This window comes from Fundulus heteroclitus, unplaced genomic scaffold, assembly GCF_011125445.2.
Source record: "Fundulus heteroclitus isolate FHET01 unplaced genomic scaffold, MU-UCD_Fhet_4.1 scaffold_221, whole genome shotgun sequence".
In the NCBI taxonomy this organism is placed as follows: Eukaryota; Metazoa; Chordata; class Actinopteri; order Cyprinodontiformes; family Fundulidae; genus Fundulus; species Fundulus heteroclitus.
The window spans coordinates 252,209-267,271 of record NW_023396633.1 but is presented as its reverse complement, the minus strand read 5'-3'; the positions used below and the strand labels follow the sequence as shown (position 1 = coordinate 267,271).

Below are 15,063 nucleotides of genomic sequence, written 5' to 3'. Positions count from 1 at the left end.
CTTGAAATATTACAGTCTCCCAATTATTGCATCCAGGCAACCCATTAAAGCAGCAATACTGCAACTGCAATGAGGATAGCAATTTGATATATTGTGAAGCTCTAGTCTGCATATTGCTGATAACTTGAGTTACATGAAGTTGGTTCATTTATATTTCTGAAATGCCTTTTTTGGCTCTTCTCAATCATTAGGCTTCGATACATTCTGATAGATACATATTTCAAACTGCTTACGTTCTCTCCAGCTATGGTACGATCCTTCCTGCCCGCTGTCACGGCCTCTCCTGGGGGGACCCTGACACTTCCCATCATCTGCTCCTTCCCCACCTTGGCCGGTACCGACCCGTCTTCCCTCCAGGCGGCCTTCAAGGTAAGTCCCCTGACCAGGAGATGACTGTGGGTAAATGCTGCACTTGTGAAAGCCGTTTGACTTGAAAAATGTAATCTACATTGAACAGATGATTTATTAACTTTAACTTTTTCATGAATATTGCTGCATCTTCGTGTGTATGGATTTTTACTGTGCTTTACAGTTTAAGACAGAATCATCATACCTTGACATTGCTCAGCTGCTCCACTGAATCCACCGAGTCACAGAAGATTTCACTCTCCAAGTCACTGATCAAGGTCACACCATCACAGACTGCAGCAGAACATAGTTAAAGAACACATTCAAGGCAAGGGAAGATAGATTTATTTGTAATGCACATTTCAGTAACAGGACAATATATGTGTTTTACATGAAAAGAACATAAAAGAATACAGAGAAAAGTACGTTGCAGTGGCATAATAAAAGTAGGTAAGGAAAAATTAAACTACAAACTTAAATAGAACATTCAGAGGCAACTCAAAAAATAGGTTATTAACCTACATTTAAAAGAACTCAGGGTTGAAGCACTATTGCAGTCTTCAGGGAGTTTGCCTCAGATAAGTGGGCCATAAAAACTGGATTCTGTTTCTCCATGTTTGGTTCTGGTTCAAGAGTAAACTTGAACCAGAAGACCTGAGTGGTCTGGAAGGTTGATATACCAACATCTGTAATGTATTTAGGTTATAAACCATTCAGTGATTTATAGACTAACAGAAGAATTTAAAGTCTATTCTACAAAATACATTTTACGTATCCTGTCAGGCAGTGTAGGACTGTAACTAAGAATTGCTTTCTTAGTTACAAAGACAGCCCAACACAGTTACTTTCACAAGTGGAGCATTACTGCTTTTGCTATAGTGCTCCACTTGAAACTTTATTGGAGAAAATACATCCATCCATTTTCCGTCACGCTTGTCCCTTTTGGGGTAACAAGGGGAGCTGGTGTCTATCTCCAGCATTCAATGGGCGAGACCCGTTGAATGCCCTGGACAGGTCGCCAGTCTGTCGCAGGGCAACACAGAGAGACAGGACAAACAACCATTCATATTGGAGAATATTTTTGGCTTATTTCAAATTCAATGGACAAAGGAACAGAAAGGTAAAAGACAAAGAAAGGAAGAAGGGTGAGGCATAATGTTAAAAGGGAGATAAGGTGACAAAAAGGGACCAAAGGGGGAAAAAAAAAAAAAAAAAGAGTACAAGATAGCATCCTCGGAGTCTGCTTCAACAACTGCAGAATGAGAGAGAGAAAAAAAACCTACAAAACAAACACAAAAAGTATCACAGGTGCAAACAACCAACACACATGACAACATACACACAGCATTATTCATTGCAAGATGCATTTAGTGGCAGAGAAAGGTACAGCGGCCACACACCGGCACACCGGCCCCCAGCAGATCCAAGGGATCTAGGCTCCCTGAAGCTGCCACCAGGAGTGAGCCAGCACACACCCGAGCATCCGGCCCCGAAAACCAAGAACCACCAACACACCAGCAGGCCCAGGGCCTATTGTCGGTCTTAGTGGGGTTTCCAAAACCCATCTCTTGTCTTTTTTTTATTGAATTTTACAATGTTAAGGGCCATCCAGTGTTTAATGTCCTCAAGATATTGAAGTGGTGGTTGCACGGAATATATGGTGACACTACTCCACGTTTGAAGTCACTAGGGTCCCCAGCTGACTGTGATTTAGCAAATCAGAGGTTGAATTGTGGGTAAAATCAATAAATTGGATAATACAATAAAAGCAAAAAATTTAAACATTAAATATTAACTTCAAAAGTCTAATACAAATAATCTAACCTCACAGGCTAGAATCAACATCTCGCATAATGTCAAAGGCAAAGAGATAAGTTTTAAGAAGCTATTTAAAATCAGAGAAAGAAGCAGCCTCTTTAAAGGTATACTATGCAACCGGGGTTGATTTTCCAGCGAGGCTCCCCCAGAGGGCGAAAGTAAAAGTGCACTGTCATAAAGATGCTCAGCTGTTATGGTTTCTCTGTCAAGCCAGGCGCGGTTGTTTTGAGCTTAGCAGACAGGCGAACACAATGAAAAGTAAAAAAAACGGCAGTACAAACAATGACTAACACAGTGAAAGTATGAACATCAGGCTTCCCGCTATCTTGGCGAGACGCTACCGCGTTGGCGAGACGCTGGAGTCTGTTCTTTTTTTATTTTTTTTTTCAAAAAAAAATAAAAAAAATAAATAAATAAAATAATAATAAAACTCGATATGCTTGCATGTTTATTTGAGGTTAACACGTGGTTCTTTGTTGCTTTCGCGCGTGCATATAGTGAATGGCAGGGCAAAAACACATGGAGTTCTCGCCGTAAAGCAAGACCGACTCTCGCGGTCTTGCGCGAGACTTCTGAGCCTGTGAGTGCGGGCCGAGGGCTCAGAGCTGCAAGTGCGGTATTTCCCCCACAGACTATGGAGGACCAAGTCTTCCATAATTAAAAATAAATACAGAAATAAATAAATGCTCAATAAATAAATATGCATACAATTATGTGCCACCAAAAATATAATAAACAAATGTAGGTAGAAAATAAATTATACAGTGAGACAAAATGTATATATCTCCTTTAATTAATTAATTATTTTTTTAAGTATTTATTTATGTGCATGTTATAATATTTTTGTCTGTTTTATTCTTTCTTTGTATTTTTTTGCCCTATTTATTTCTCCGATGCTATTTATTTCTGCCTGTCCTTTTTACATTTCTGTTTGTCTTTTTTACATTTCTGTCCTTTTTACATTTCTGTCTGTCCTTTTTACATTTCTGTTTGTTGTTTTTACATTCCTGTCTGTCCTTTTTTACATTTCTGTTTGTCGTTTTTACATTTCTGTCTGTCCTTTTTACATTTCTGTTTCTCGTTTTTACATTTCTGTCTGTCCTTTTTACATTTCTGTTTCTCGTTTTTACATTTCTGTCTGTCCTTTTTACATTTCTGCCTGTCCTTTTTACATTTCTGTATGCATTTCTGCCTCATTATGCAAATGAGGAGGGGCTGTGTCTTAAGGGCTCAACTTCTTCCCATTGGTTGGTTAGCATTTTACTGCATTGGTCAATCTACATGGCTTTTCCCCGCACTAAAGATTTGTTTAGTAATTTCAAACTCAGCAGGCAGACGTTCAGTGGCCGACCTCTTACGGGAAGCTGCTAATAGACTGGAAGAATTAGAACGCTGTACATTTGGGATCTGAAATGTTTTTCGGTGGTTTCAGATTCGGCTTTCCAGATCAATAACTCAACGGCGGATGATTTATTCTACAAAACAGACAGCTCTCCGCAACCACCGCATGGCAGACACTGAGCTACAACCGTAGTTTCCTCAAAACGAGTCTTAGTCCGTAGGCCAGAATCTGTGGGACGTCTCCTTAAGAAGTTTCGTATGAACTGTCAGGGGGCAACTTTCTTCCACCGGGAAAAGTTGCTACACATAGCAGTGATCTCAAAACACCAATGTTCCCACGTTTTCACTTGCACATTAATAAGTTATTGCTGATAAAAAATCTAAACTGTTGCGCTCCCGGGCCGAGAGGTCACGTGATTCGATTTTTGCTGCTCAGCCAATCAGATCGCTGTATTGTCAGCTGAGTGCGTTCAATGTGTAAGGTGTTGTGAACATTTGTTTCCAGACGAAGAAAGCCCAATAATAGTATTTTCTGGCGCCAGTTGGCAAAGATCTTGATGGCAAGGAAAAAGAAATAGCCCAGACCATCCATCATCCATTTTCTAACACGCTTATCCCTGCTGGGTTCGGACCGGTGCCGATCTCCAGCTGTCAATGGGCGAGAGGCGGGGTATAAACTGGACAGGTCGCCAGTCCATCGCAGGGCAGAAATAGCCTAGACTTTTGCTCATTTTGCTGTGATATCACCAAGGCCTGCTGCGCTAGGATAGCACAGCCAAACGACTTATCCCCGGCAGAATTTGGATCCCCTGCGTCGGGAGTGCATTCAGCTGGAAGAATGAATCCAGTCAACTCCGCCTCATCTCCAACCGGCGTGGAAATGAACATCTTTTACTTTTCTTAACGAAATATAGCAATGGTGTTGTTACATTATCGTTCAGTTAGTGGGTTAAAACTGAAAATGTAACACTTGTTAGTGCGATCATCAAGGCAAGGCAAGGCAAGGCAAATTTATTTATATAGCACAATTCAGTACAAGACAATACAAAGTGCTTTACATGATTAAGATATAGCAAAATAATAGAATAAAGGCAAGTAGGGATAGAATGTAGTAACAAAAAAGAACATTAAAAACAGTAAAACTGTTTAACTAGAACAGTCAAAGGCAATTTTAAACAGATGTGTTTTTAATCTTGATTTAAAAGAACTCAGGCTTTCCGCACTTTTACAGTTTTCTGGAAGTTTGTTCCAGATAAGCGGAGCATAGGAACTAAATGCTGCTTCTCCATGTTTAGTTCTGGTTCTAGGTATGCAGAGTAGGCTGGAGCCAGAAGACCTGAGTGGTCTGGAGGGTTGATACACTGATAACAAGTCTGTAATGTATTTAGGTGCTAAGCCATTTAGGGATTTATAGACTAACAGAAGGATTTTGAAGTCTATTCTCTGAGATACAGGGAGCCAGTGTAAGGACTTTAGAACCGGGGTTATGTGCTCTACTTTCTTAGTCTTAGTGAGGACGCGGGCAGCAGCGTTCTGGAGCAGCTGCAGCTGTCTAATCCACTTTTTAGGCAGACCTGTGAAAACACAGTTGCAGTAATCAATTCGACTAAAAATAAACGCATGGATTAGTTTTTCCAGATCCTGCTGAGACATCAGTCCTTTAATCTTAGAAATGTTCCTCAGGTGATAGAAAGCCAACCTTGTAATTGTCTTTAGATGCTTTTGAAGGTTCAGGTCTGAGTCCATCACTACTCCCAGGTTTCGGGCCTGATTGGTGGTTTTTAGCTGAAGCGACTGAAGCTGTGTGCTAACTTTTGATCTTTCCTCTATTGGTCCAAATATTATTACTTCAGTTTTGTTTTTATTCAGTTGAAGAAAATTTTGGTACATCCACGTATTGATTTCTTCTAGGCATTTACTCAGTGCTTGAACTGGTCCATAGTCACCTGGTGACATGGTGATGTAGAGCTGTGTGTCGTCTGCATAGTTATGGTAGCTGATGTTGTTGTTTTTTATTATCTGAGCTAGAGGGAGCATGTAGATATTGAATAGGAGGGGACCCAGGATGGACCCTTGGGGAACCCCACATGTGATTTTTGTCATCATTGATGTAGAGTTACCTACTGATACAAAAAAGTCCCTGTCCTTTAAATAGGATTTAAACCAGTTGAGAGCTGTACCAGAAAGGCCGACCCTGTTCTCCAGGCGTTCTAACAGAATGGAGTGATCGACAGTATCAAATGCTGCACTGAGGTCCAATAGAACCAGCATGGTGGTTCTTCCACAGTCTGTATTTATATGGATGTCATTAAACACCTTGATAAGGGCGGTCTCTGTACTGTGGTGAGCACGGAAACCTGACTGGAAAACATCAAAGCGGCTGGTCGTAGTTAAGAAGGTGTTTAATTGTTGAAATACAACTTTTTTCAATGATCTTACTGATAAAGGGGAGGTTTGAGATGGGCCTGTAGTTCTGGAGTAGAAGTTTGTCTAAATTGTTCTTTTTCAGCAGTGGTTTGATAATTGCTGTTTTTATGGACTGGGGGAAAACACCTGACAGAAGGGACGCGTTTATTATCTGAGTCAAATCAGACACTGTGACAGGTAAAACTTTTTTAAAGAAAGCTGTGGGGAGAACATCAAGGCAGCATGAAGAGGAACTTAGCTGCTGAATTATCTGCTCTAAACTTTTGGAGTTTATTTGGCTGAATTGGGACATTTGGTCAAAATCAATTCTGGTAGGAGACAACGTTGGTACTGAACTTAGTATGGATGTACAAACAGATCCTCTAATCTTTTGGATTTTTTCAGTAAAGAAGTTTGCAAATTCGTTGCAGGCCCTGGTGGAGTGGAGTTCGGAAGCCACTGACACAGGAGGATTTGTTAACCTGTCGACTGTGGCAAATAAGACACGAGCATTATTAATGTTTTTCTTAATGATCTCAGAGAAGAAAGATTCTCTTGCATTTTTAATTGTAAGTTATATCTGTAAAGTCTCTCTTTATAGATGTCATAGTGAACCTGGAGTCTGTTCTTTCTCCACCTGCGTTCAGCTTTCCGACATTCCCTTTTTTCACTTCTAACTGCTGGAGCATTTCTCCAAGGAGATTTTTTTCTTCCTGGAAAAAAACTTCACTTTGACTGGAGCAATGCTGTTAATGATGTCTGAGACTTTAGACTGAAAGTTATCTACTAGCTCATCTACTGAGTTGCAGCCCAAGGTTGAGGTAGCAGAGTAAGCTTGAATAAAATTTTCAGTGGCATTGTCCTTAAAGGTGCGTTTTCTTACGATGTCCCTTTGGCTAAATGAGTCACTGGTAATGATACATTCAAAGGTAACGGAGAAGTGATCGGATAAGGCAACATCAGTTACATTGACCTGTGAAATGTTTAGACCTTTAGTGATGATTAAGTCTAAAATATGCCCCTGCTTGTGTGTTGGCTGTTTAACATTCTGAGTTAAACCAAAGTTTCTAAGTGTGTCACACAGTTCTTTTGCACTTCTGTCTTCAGGGTTGTCAACGTGAACGTTGAAGTCTCCCACAATAATTAAACAGTCATAATCAACACATATCACAGACAAGAGGTCACTAAAATCCTTAAAAAAGTTTGATGTGGACTTATGAGGCCTGTAAACATTCAGAAACATAGTTCGTACCGGGCTCTTTACCTTGAGATCCAAATGTTCAAAAGAGTCAAACTTTCCCAAAAACACCTTTTTACACTTAATGTATCATTAAACAATGTTGCTACTCCTCCACCTTTCCTTTGCTGTCTGCTCTCACAAAGGAAATTGTAGTTTGGAGGTGTTGACTCCATCAGTATAACTTCTTCATTAGATTCATGTAACCATGTTTCTGTTAAAAACATAACATCAAGATTGTTGTCAATAATAAAGTCATTAATTAAAAGGGATTTTCCTGACAGAGATCTAATGTTTAATAAACCTAGTTTATATGATTTGGTGGTTGATGATGTCTCTGTGGCAGGTTGCATCTGACAGTTAATGACTTTCAAGTATTTGTTCCTGTTTATCCTTTTGTTTTTCTTTTTTCTGCCACCAATCATCACAGATATTCCGTAATTCCCGGGAAAAGACCCAAGCTGATTCTGGAAACTGTCATGTCTGATAAACGTGCAGCGAGGGCCCGCTGTGTATCACAGCAAAGTAATCTGAAGGTCTTGAGGACAGGCATGTTCCGTGATACGTAGAGGAGGATCTGGGGCTCTGCGGCCTTTGGAAGATGCTGGTTTAGTCACAGAGCTGTGGCTATATGGAGAGGATGTCATCTGTAGGCCAATCTTAAATACTTTGTTCATGTTGGGAGAAAATTCCAGAAAAGGAACCTCTGGGCTTTGTAGAGAGGAAGGCGAGGCGGGTGTAGTCCGGACCGGTGTTCGTGACGATGGCGGTTCTTGGTCCTCCCGTTGTCCTGCTGGGATCTGGGATGGATCCTCCTGTAGCTCTGACGAAGCCTCTTTCTGTGTCATCTTTCTGGCCATCTTTATCTTGGCTTGTTCGGGCTGCACTGGGCTTATCATTTGTTTTGGCACTGGATGTACTTTGTTTTGGGACAAAGCTGATGTCGTATGGTTCACAGAATAGAAGATGTTTGAAATCAGCCGTTTTGCACCTGACCTATTTAGAGAGAAGCCATTGCTGCTAAACAGTGTCTTCTTTCCCAGAAGATGTTAAAGTTGTCTATGAAGGTTACAGTTGTTTGTTTGCATGTTTTTTCCAGCCATTTGTTTAGCATCAGAGTTCTGGAAAAAATCTCATCTCCACAGTAAACGGGCGAGTGAGGGCCGCTAGGAAACACCTTGACATTAAGGCCATGAACTAGGTTCAACAAACGAATGTAATCCTCTTTTAATACTTCTGATTTTCTTATCCGGGTGACGTCGCCCAGGGCTTCAGCTTGTATTATGAGTTTTTCCAAGGTCGGGCGTTCTTTCAAGATCCTCAGAAGGTCGCCTGATATTTCAGACACCAGGCCAAAGTTCGAAGGGTTATAAATCAACACCTCTGTGTTTTTCTTGTTACAGAAATGTTTAATCCCCCTTACAGATCCATTGCATAATATCAGGGTCCTTGGCCCTGTGGCATGTCTTTTCTGTGATGTCTTAGAACGAAAATCGTTGACATACCTCTGATTGTTGTCGTGATCCTCCCTGGTCACATTTTGGAGCGGAGCAAATCTGTTTCGTAATGGAATTCCAGCATTTCCAGCAGGTTTACTCCTATCATTTGTTTTGAGAACAGCCCGTTGTTGTTTCATTTGTCTTGGGACATCTCTCTGTAGTCTCGGCCAGTTTTCTTTGTCTGGGTGCGGGGTTCGTTGATCCTTTGGTCTTGCACCCAGAGTGGTCCAGGGATTCTCATTTTCCTCAGAGAACTGTTTGTTCGCTGATTCGCTGGGCTGGTGGTCATCTTTCGGAATCACAGGCAGTGTTGTTTCATTTCCATGCGTGGCGTTTACATCATAATTCACTTTGAGTCGACAGATTTTCAGTTCCATAACAGCTATCTTCTGTAAAAGCTTGTCAAAGTCCATTGTGGTGAAGGTAGGCATCCTTTGAATCGGGTGGTTCTCCTTCATATCCGCTTCATGTTGAAGTCTTTCCATAAGAGCATTTTTCCTGAGAACTGCCTCCTCTGGGCTGTTGTAAAGAGGCATCTTGTGTGGATTAGCTGAAAACTAAAATAGTCCACACGGGGGAATAAAATCAAAATCAAAAATAAATCACAGAAAATAAAGAAAATAACTAAATTTAACTTTCTGTAATTTTGGTTAAGAGATAAAAAGGAGATAAAAAGGGGAGGAAAATGCAAGCAAGCAGGGAGCAGAGAAAAGAGCGTCCAAGTAGGCAGAGAGGCGGAGATCTCTAATCGACATAACAATCCTTGATTGTTATGTCGGTTAAAACTCCATTGATCACTCAATATAACACGTTATGAGAAAGTAAACGGCTCTGTGGTCATTTCCACATGTGTCACAAAAATATTAGCTTTATGTTATTAGATTGTCGCATGTCTGTCTGCTTAAACAAAAAATCCACCTTATGAGTCCATCACAGCCAGGCATGGACTGGTAATCGGGCGTACCGGGCAAATGCCCGGTGGGCCGACGTGCTTTTTGGGCCGGCAGACCCGACATGTATATTAATAATATGTATTATTAGGCGCCCGCCTATGCATTGAAAATGCATGGCGGAGGCCTTATGTTATGCACCCAATAAGGATTTCTTTATTATTATTAGGCGCCCGCCTATGCATTGAAAATGCATGGCGGAGGCCTTATGCTATGCACCTAATAAGGGTTTCTTTATTTATTATTATAGTACCGTTAATACAGCCCGAACCGTAGGGTCTACCCCCACATACTATATATCGAAACGTTGGTCTCGACGCCGCGATCAGGGCTTTTTGTACTTGACGCCGTTTCGGCTTACGGTTGGAACAAAATTCACCAAAAAATCATTTATTCAACACAGTTGACCTTTCAAAAATGCGCGGCCTAGCACGGCACTCGTGTTGTGGGGGAGTGGGTTAGGTGTCGGGCTGCAAAGCAGAAGATCGTAGGTTCGACTTCAAGCTGTGCCAATTTCAGAGAATTACATTTTCACCTAATATTTAATTTCCCTTTGGCTTTAAAAAACGATTTTTTCATTTAAATCATTAGCCAGATTAATTTATCCAGCATATATCTTAAATATACCAAATACAATATTTCATTTCCCTATGGCTTTAAAAAACGATTTTTACATTTAAATCAATTGCCAGATTAATTTATCCAGCATATATCTTAAATATACCAAATACTACAATAAAACAATCAAATTCATCACAATCTCTTTAATCTTACATATGAAAAGTTATCCCTCGAGCCCTGACGTCAATAGTCCGTCGATTTAAACAAAAATACGCCGCACAGTGCCGGGGTATCGTTAGTGTGTTCAGCTTGAATCAGCAGGTTAGGGTAGCAGGTCGACAGCCCCAAGATGGCGGCCGTAATTCGAGGGGCGCTGTGTATTATTCAGAGCAGACAACAAGCAGTAGTCTTTGAGTTCCGGGTCAGAGGTGAACTCCTCCATCTTGTGGCTTGCTGTGCTGTGCTGCCGTTTTTCCTAAATTACTGAAGGATATTGTTGAATCAACCCAGAAGAAGGGTGTTCCATTGGGTGTTTTCCTTGCAACTACGTGACGGTGAGTCGTTTATTTAATGTCGGTTTTATGTTTTAGCTGCTATTGTAAAATGTGTGTTATATTGTTTTGTACTTTATTCCTGAATAAATATTGCGATTTATTTTGTCTCATTTAAAGAACTTTACTTTAGATAGCAATGTCAAGTGACATTGCCAAAAAAGGCATTTCATTTATTAGAATGTTCAACTGTTTTCATAAAGTCTATTTTTCCTAATCAGAAGGGTTTATTCTTCTTCGAGAGTATAATGTTTATAACATTTTCAAACAATAACTTGGTTATAGTTGATCTTAGTAGTCATAGTTCATTACTCCTCTGAATTAATTAGAATAGCAAACCTTTATTGCTCTACAATAGGGAGATTTGGGGGTGTCTGCACCTAACAAAAGGGCAATTAAAGTATACAGGCTTATATAACGCAGAAAACATACCCAAACTAAAATCAATAACAGAAAAACTGCAAAAAATAAATCACACTGGTCAGCCTATAAAGTATAACAACACTGTAAGGAACGATCTCCTAAAACGTTCCTTTGTCCACCTAAGCTAAACCTTTAATTAGGCTGAAGGACCATTCCACTTTTTATTGGCTTTATGCATGAAGTGGGAAATGGTGTTCAACTATGAATATATTGACTGTGTTATCAGCTGAAAGTATAAAGCATATAGATTGAATTAGAAATGCCTAAAAATATAGACCTATTTGGTTTGTTGTGTATTGAGCTCAGCACAAAATATTAAAAACTTAACGCTCCCCAAAAACTATTGGGCTGCAAATCTTAATGAAAACTTTCTTTTATTTTATTCCAAGGTTGTTGTAGCACAAACAAAGCACTGAAAAAGTAGCCCACTGTGATTTGCTTTGGATCCAGCTCAGCAACAGCAAAGAAAGAAAAACGTAGCACTTTATTTTGAAGCGGCGGTCTGGGATGACGTCATCGGCTGAAATTAAAATTCATAATATCTCCGAAACCAAAGTAGCACAAACGTTAATTTTAACGGCACAAACATGCACAAAGCACTAAAGAAGTTGACCACTCTGGTTTGCTTTGGCTCCAGCTCAGCACCAGCAAAAGAATAACAATGTAGCACTTTATTTTGCAGCGGCGGCCTGTGGTGACGTCACCGGCCGAAATTAAGACTTATATTATCTGCGAAACCAAAGCAGCATAAACGCAAATTTAACGGCACAAACAAAGTACTAAAGAAGTTGACCAGCACGGTTGGATTCAAAGCAAAATGGGGGGATGGTTAACTCTAGATGAACTTAACAAATATTCTTTAATATCTTCAAAACCAAAACAGCACAAACGCTAATTTTAACGGCACAAAGATAAATACTTAAAAAATAAGTAATTAATAAATAAAGTGGCTAATTAAAGGAAATATATACATTTTGTCTCACTGTATAATTCATTTTCTATCTACATTTATTTGTGCAATGTATTTTTGGTGGCACATAATTGTATGCATATTTATTTATTGAGCATTTATTTATTTCTGTATTTATTTTTAAATATGGAAGACTTGGTCCTCCATACTCCAGGGCTCAACAAGAGTTCATCTAAAGATGTTTTAGAACTGATTGGTGACCTTTAGTTTATATTTCAGAAAGTTAGTTATAAGTAGAGTTATGTGGTTTTATGTTTATTGGATACAATCCGGGTTAGCACCCGAACATCCCTTTCAGACAGCTTCCTCGTGCGTCCACAGTTAATCCTGTTGGATGTGGTTCGAAGTTTTAAGAAAACATTAAATTATTTATTTATTTCTGTATTTATTTTTAAATATGGAAGACTTGGTCCTCCATACTCCAGGGCTCAAAAAAGAGTTCATCTAAAGATGTTTTAGAACTGATTGGTGACCTTTAGTTTATATTTCAGAAAGTTAGTTATAAGTAGAGTTATGTGGTTTTATGTTTTTTTGGATACAATCCGGGTTAGCACCCGAACATCCCTTTCAGACTGCTTACTCGTGCGTCCACAGTTAATCCTGTTGGATGTGGTTCGTCCAAATTACCCTGGACCCCGTGGCTCTTGATACATTACAAAGACTTGCTGTCTTGGTCACAGATACAAGGCAAGGGAAATTTATTTATATAGCACAATTCAGTACAGAGACAATGCAAAGTGCTTTACATGATTAAAATATAGCAAAATAAACGCAAGTAGGAATAAAATGTAGATAGAAAATAGAATAAAAGCAAGTAGAGATAGAATGTAGAAACAAAGAAGAACATTAAAAAAACAGTAAAACAGTTTAACTAGAACAGTCAAAGGCAATTTTAAACAGATGTGTTTGTAATCTTGATTTAAAAGGACTCAGGCTTTCCGCACTTTTACAGTTTTCTGGAAGTTTGTTCCAGATAAGTGGAGCATAGGAACTAAATGCTGCTTCTCCATGTCTGGTTCTGGTTCTGCAGAGCAGGCTGGAGCCAGAAGACCTGAGTGGTCTGGAAAGTTGATGCACTGATAAGTCTGTAATGTATTTGGGTGCTAAGCCATTTAGGGATTTATAAACTAACAGAAGTATTTTAAAGTCTATTCTGTGAGATACAGGGAGCCAGTGTAAGGACTTTAGAACTGGGGTGATGTGCTCTACTTTCTTAGTCTTAGTGAGGACGCGTGCAGCAGCGTTCTGGATCAGCTGCAGCTGTCTGATCCACTTTTTAGGCAGACCTGTGAAAACACCGTTGCAGTAATCAATTCTACTAAATATAAACGCATGGATTAGTTTTTCCAGATCCTGCTGAGACATTAGTCCTTTAATCCTGGAAATGTTCCTCAGGTGATAGAAAGCCGACCTTGTCACTGTCTGTAAATGCTTTTGGAGGTTCAGGTCTGAGTCCATCACTACACCCAGATTTCGGGCCTGATCAGTGGTTTGTAGCTGAAGCAGCTGAAGCTGTGCTAACTTTTGATCTCTCCTCTATTGGTCCAAATATTATTACTTCAGTTTTGTTTTTATTCAATTGAAGAAAGTTTTGACACATCCAGCAAGATGTGCACCAACAATTTGTCCTCTTTTGAACTCTGTTATGTCACCCATAATGTTGTGTGCAGTGCAATATTTTGAGCAAAAGTGTGCTCTTACCCTGCTAATTGCCCCTTCACACTCTGCTCTTATTGGTTCAATGTGCAATTAATGAAGAATAGCCACCAGGCTGGTCCAATTTAGCCATGAAACCTCCCACACTAAAATGAGAGGTGTTTCAGTTTCATTGTCAAACTCCTGTATATAGTGTATTTCACTTACTGAATTGAGTTACTGAAATAATTGTCTATACTTTTATTTATTAAGATTTAATTCTAGTGTTTATGTAAGGCAGAGGTTACAAATGTAAATGTTACAACCTTTTGTTTGGACCGTTTTTGCCTTTTCTTCTTTCTATTAAAAACGGCTCTAAGAGAAGACGTGGAAACGACGCCCCCAAAATGACGCTTGTGGCCAAAAAGTGTATTATGTCAGTAGTGGTTTAGGACTACCGTAGCAAATGAATTGCAAACTTTGACTGTCGGCTGTCGCCAATTAGGTCATTAGCTGCGTCTCAGATTGAAATACGCAGTTTGCAGCTCTGCAGATGCAAACTTTTCCCGGTCGGCAGGTTTTGATGAAGACAAATCCTTTTCACTCAGAAGGTTTGATTTAAATTCCCCAAGCGATGAGAGACTACGACCAAGGAACTCGGAAGCTTTGCCTTTGACGGTCACGCCCACCACCAGGCGGGCGCCTTCTTCAACTTCTTCAGAAGTTGAACGATTCTAGTTATTATTATTATTGTTATTGTTATTATTATTATATATATCTGCCTCGTTATATTTGCATAATGCATGAAGAAAAATAAAATCAGCAGCGCAAGAGTCTGTTCCGATCATCCGGCCCTTACCACAGGCTACTGCAGCCCATTGGTTATCATCCCTGACAGTCTAAAGGGCTAGGCCAATCATAAAGGAGAAAAACACCTTCACGCTCCATGTGGAACTTTGTGCAGCGGTGTTCACAGTAGTAATGGATAAGAAACGCAAGGGAGGCGCAGAGAAACTGCACGAAAAAAAGAAACGAGTTCTTCAAACGACTGCTGCGAAATGTGTCAAAATGACTGACATGTTCCCAACAGCAGGCCCATCATCTGCCCCGGCGTCTGATGTAAAATATGGTGGTGGTGGTGGTGGTGGTTGTAGTCAGTGACGTGCGGTAGGGTTCATAGCTGGTGAGGCACTGACGTCATCAGTCAGATTTACAAATATATACACTGTACAGAATAGACTCGTTGCAAAGTGCTGAAGGAGACTGATTGAGCCAAATTAATTCACCAAGGTACATGGAAAAATATTGATTCTTTGATAAAAAA

At 39.9% G+C, this 15,063-nt stretch overlaps 1 protein-coding gene across 9 annotated transcripts in view; it reads right to left on the bottom strand.

Annotated features, from left to right (window-relative positions):
- Nucleotides 1–233: 233 nt before the first annotated feature.
- Nucleotides 234–15,063, bottom strand: part of LOC105923462 (acyl-CoA-binding domain-containing protein 4) — a gene marked incomplete at its 3' end in the record, with an annotated part of 41,333 nt that continues 26,503 nt past the window's right edge. For all 9 annotated transcript variants that reach the window (XM_036129820.1, XM_036129821.1, XM_036129822.1 and 6 more), the window contains 2 exon segments: nt 234–393; nt 554–642. In XM_036129820.1, coding sequence (XP_035985713.1) covers nt 234–393; nt 554–642 — 249 coding nt within the window.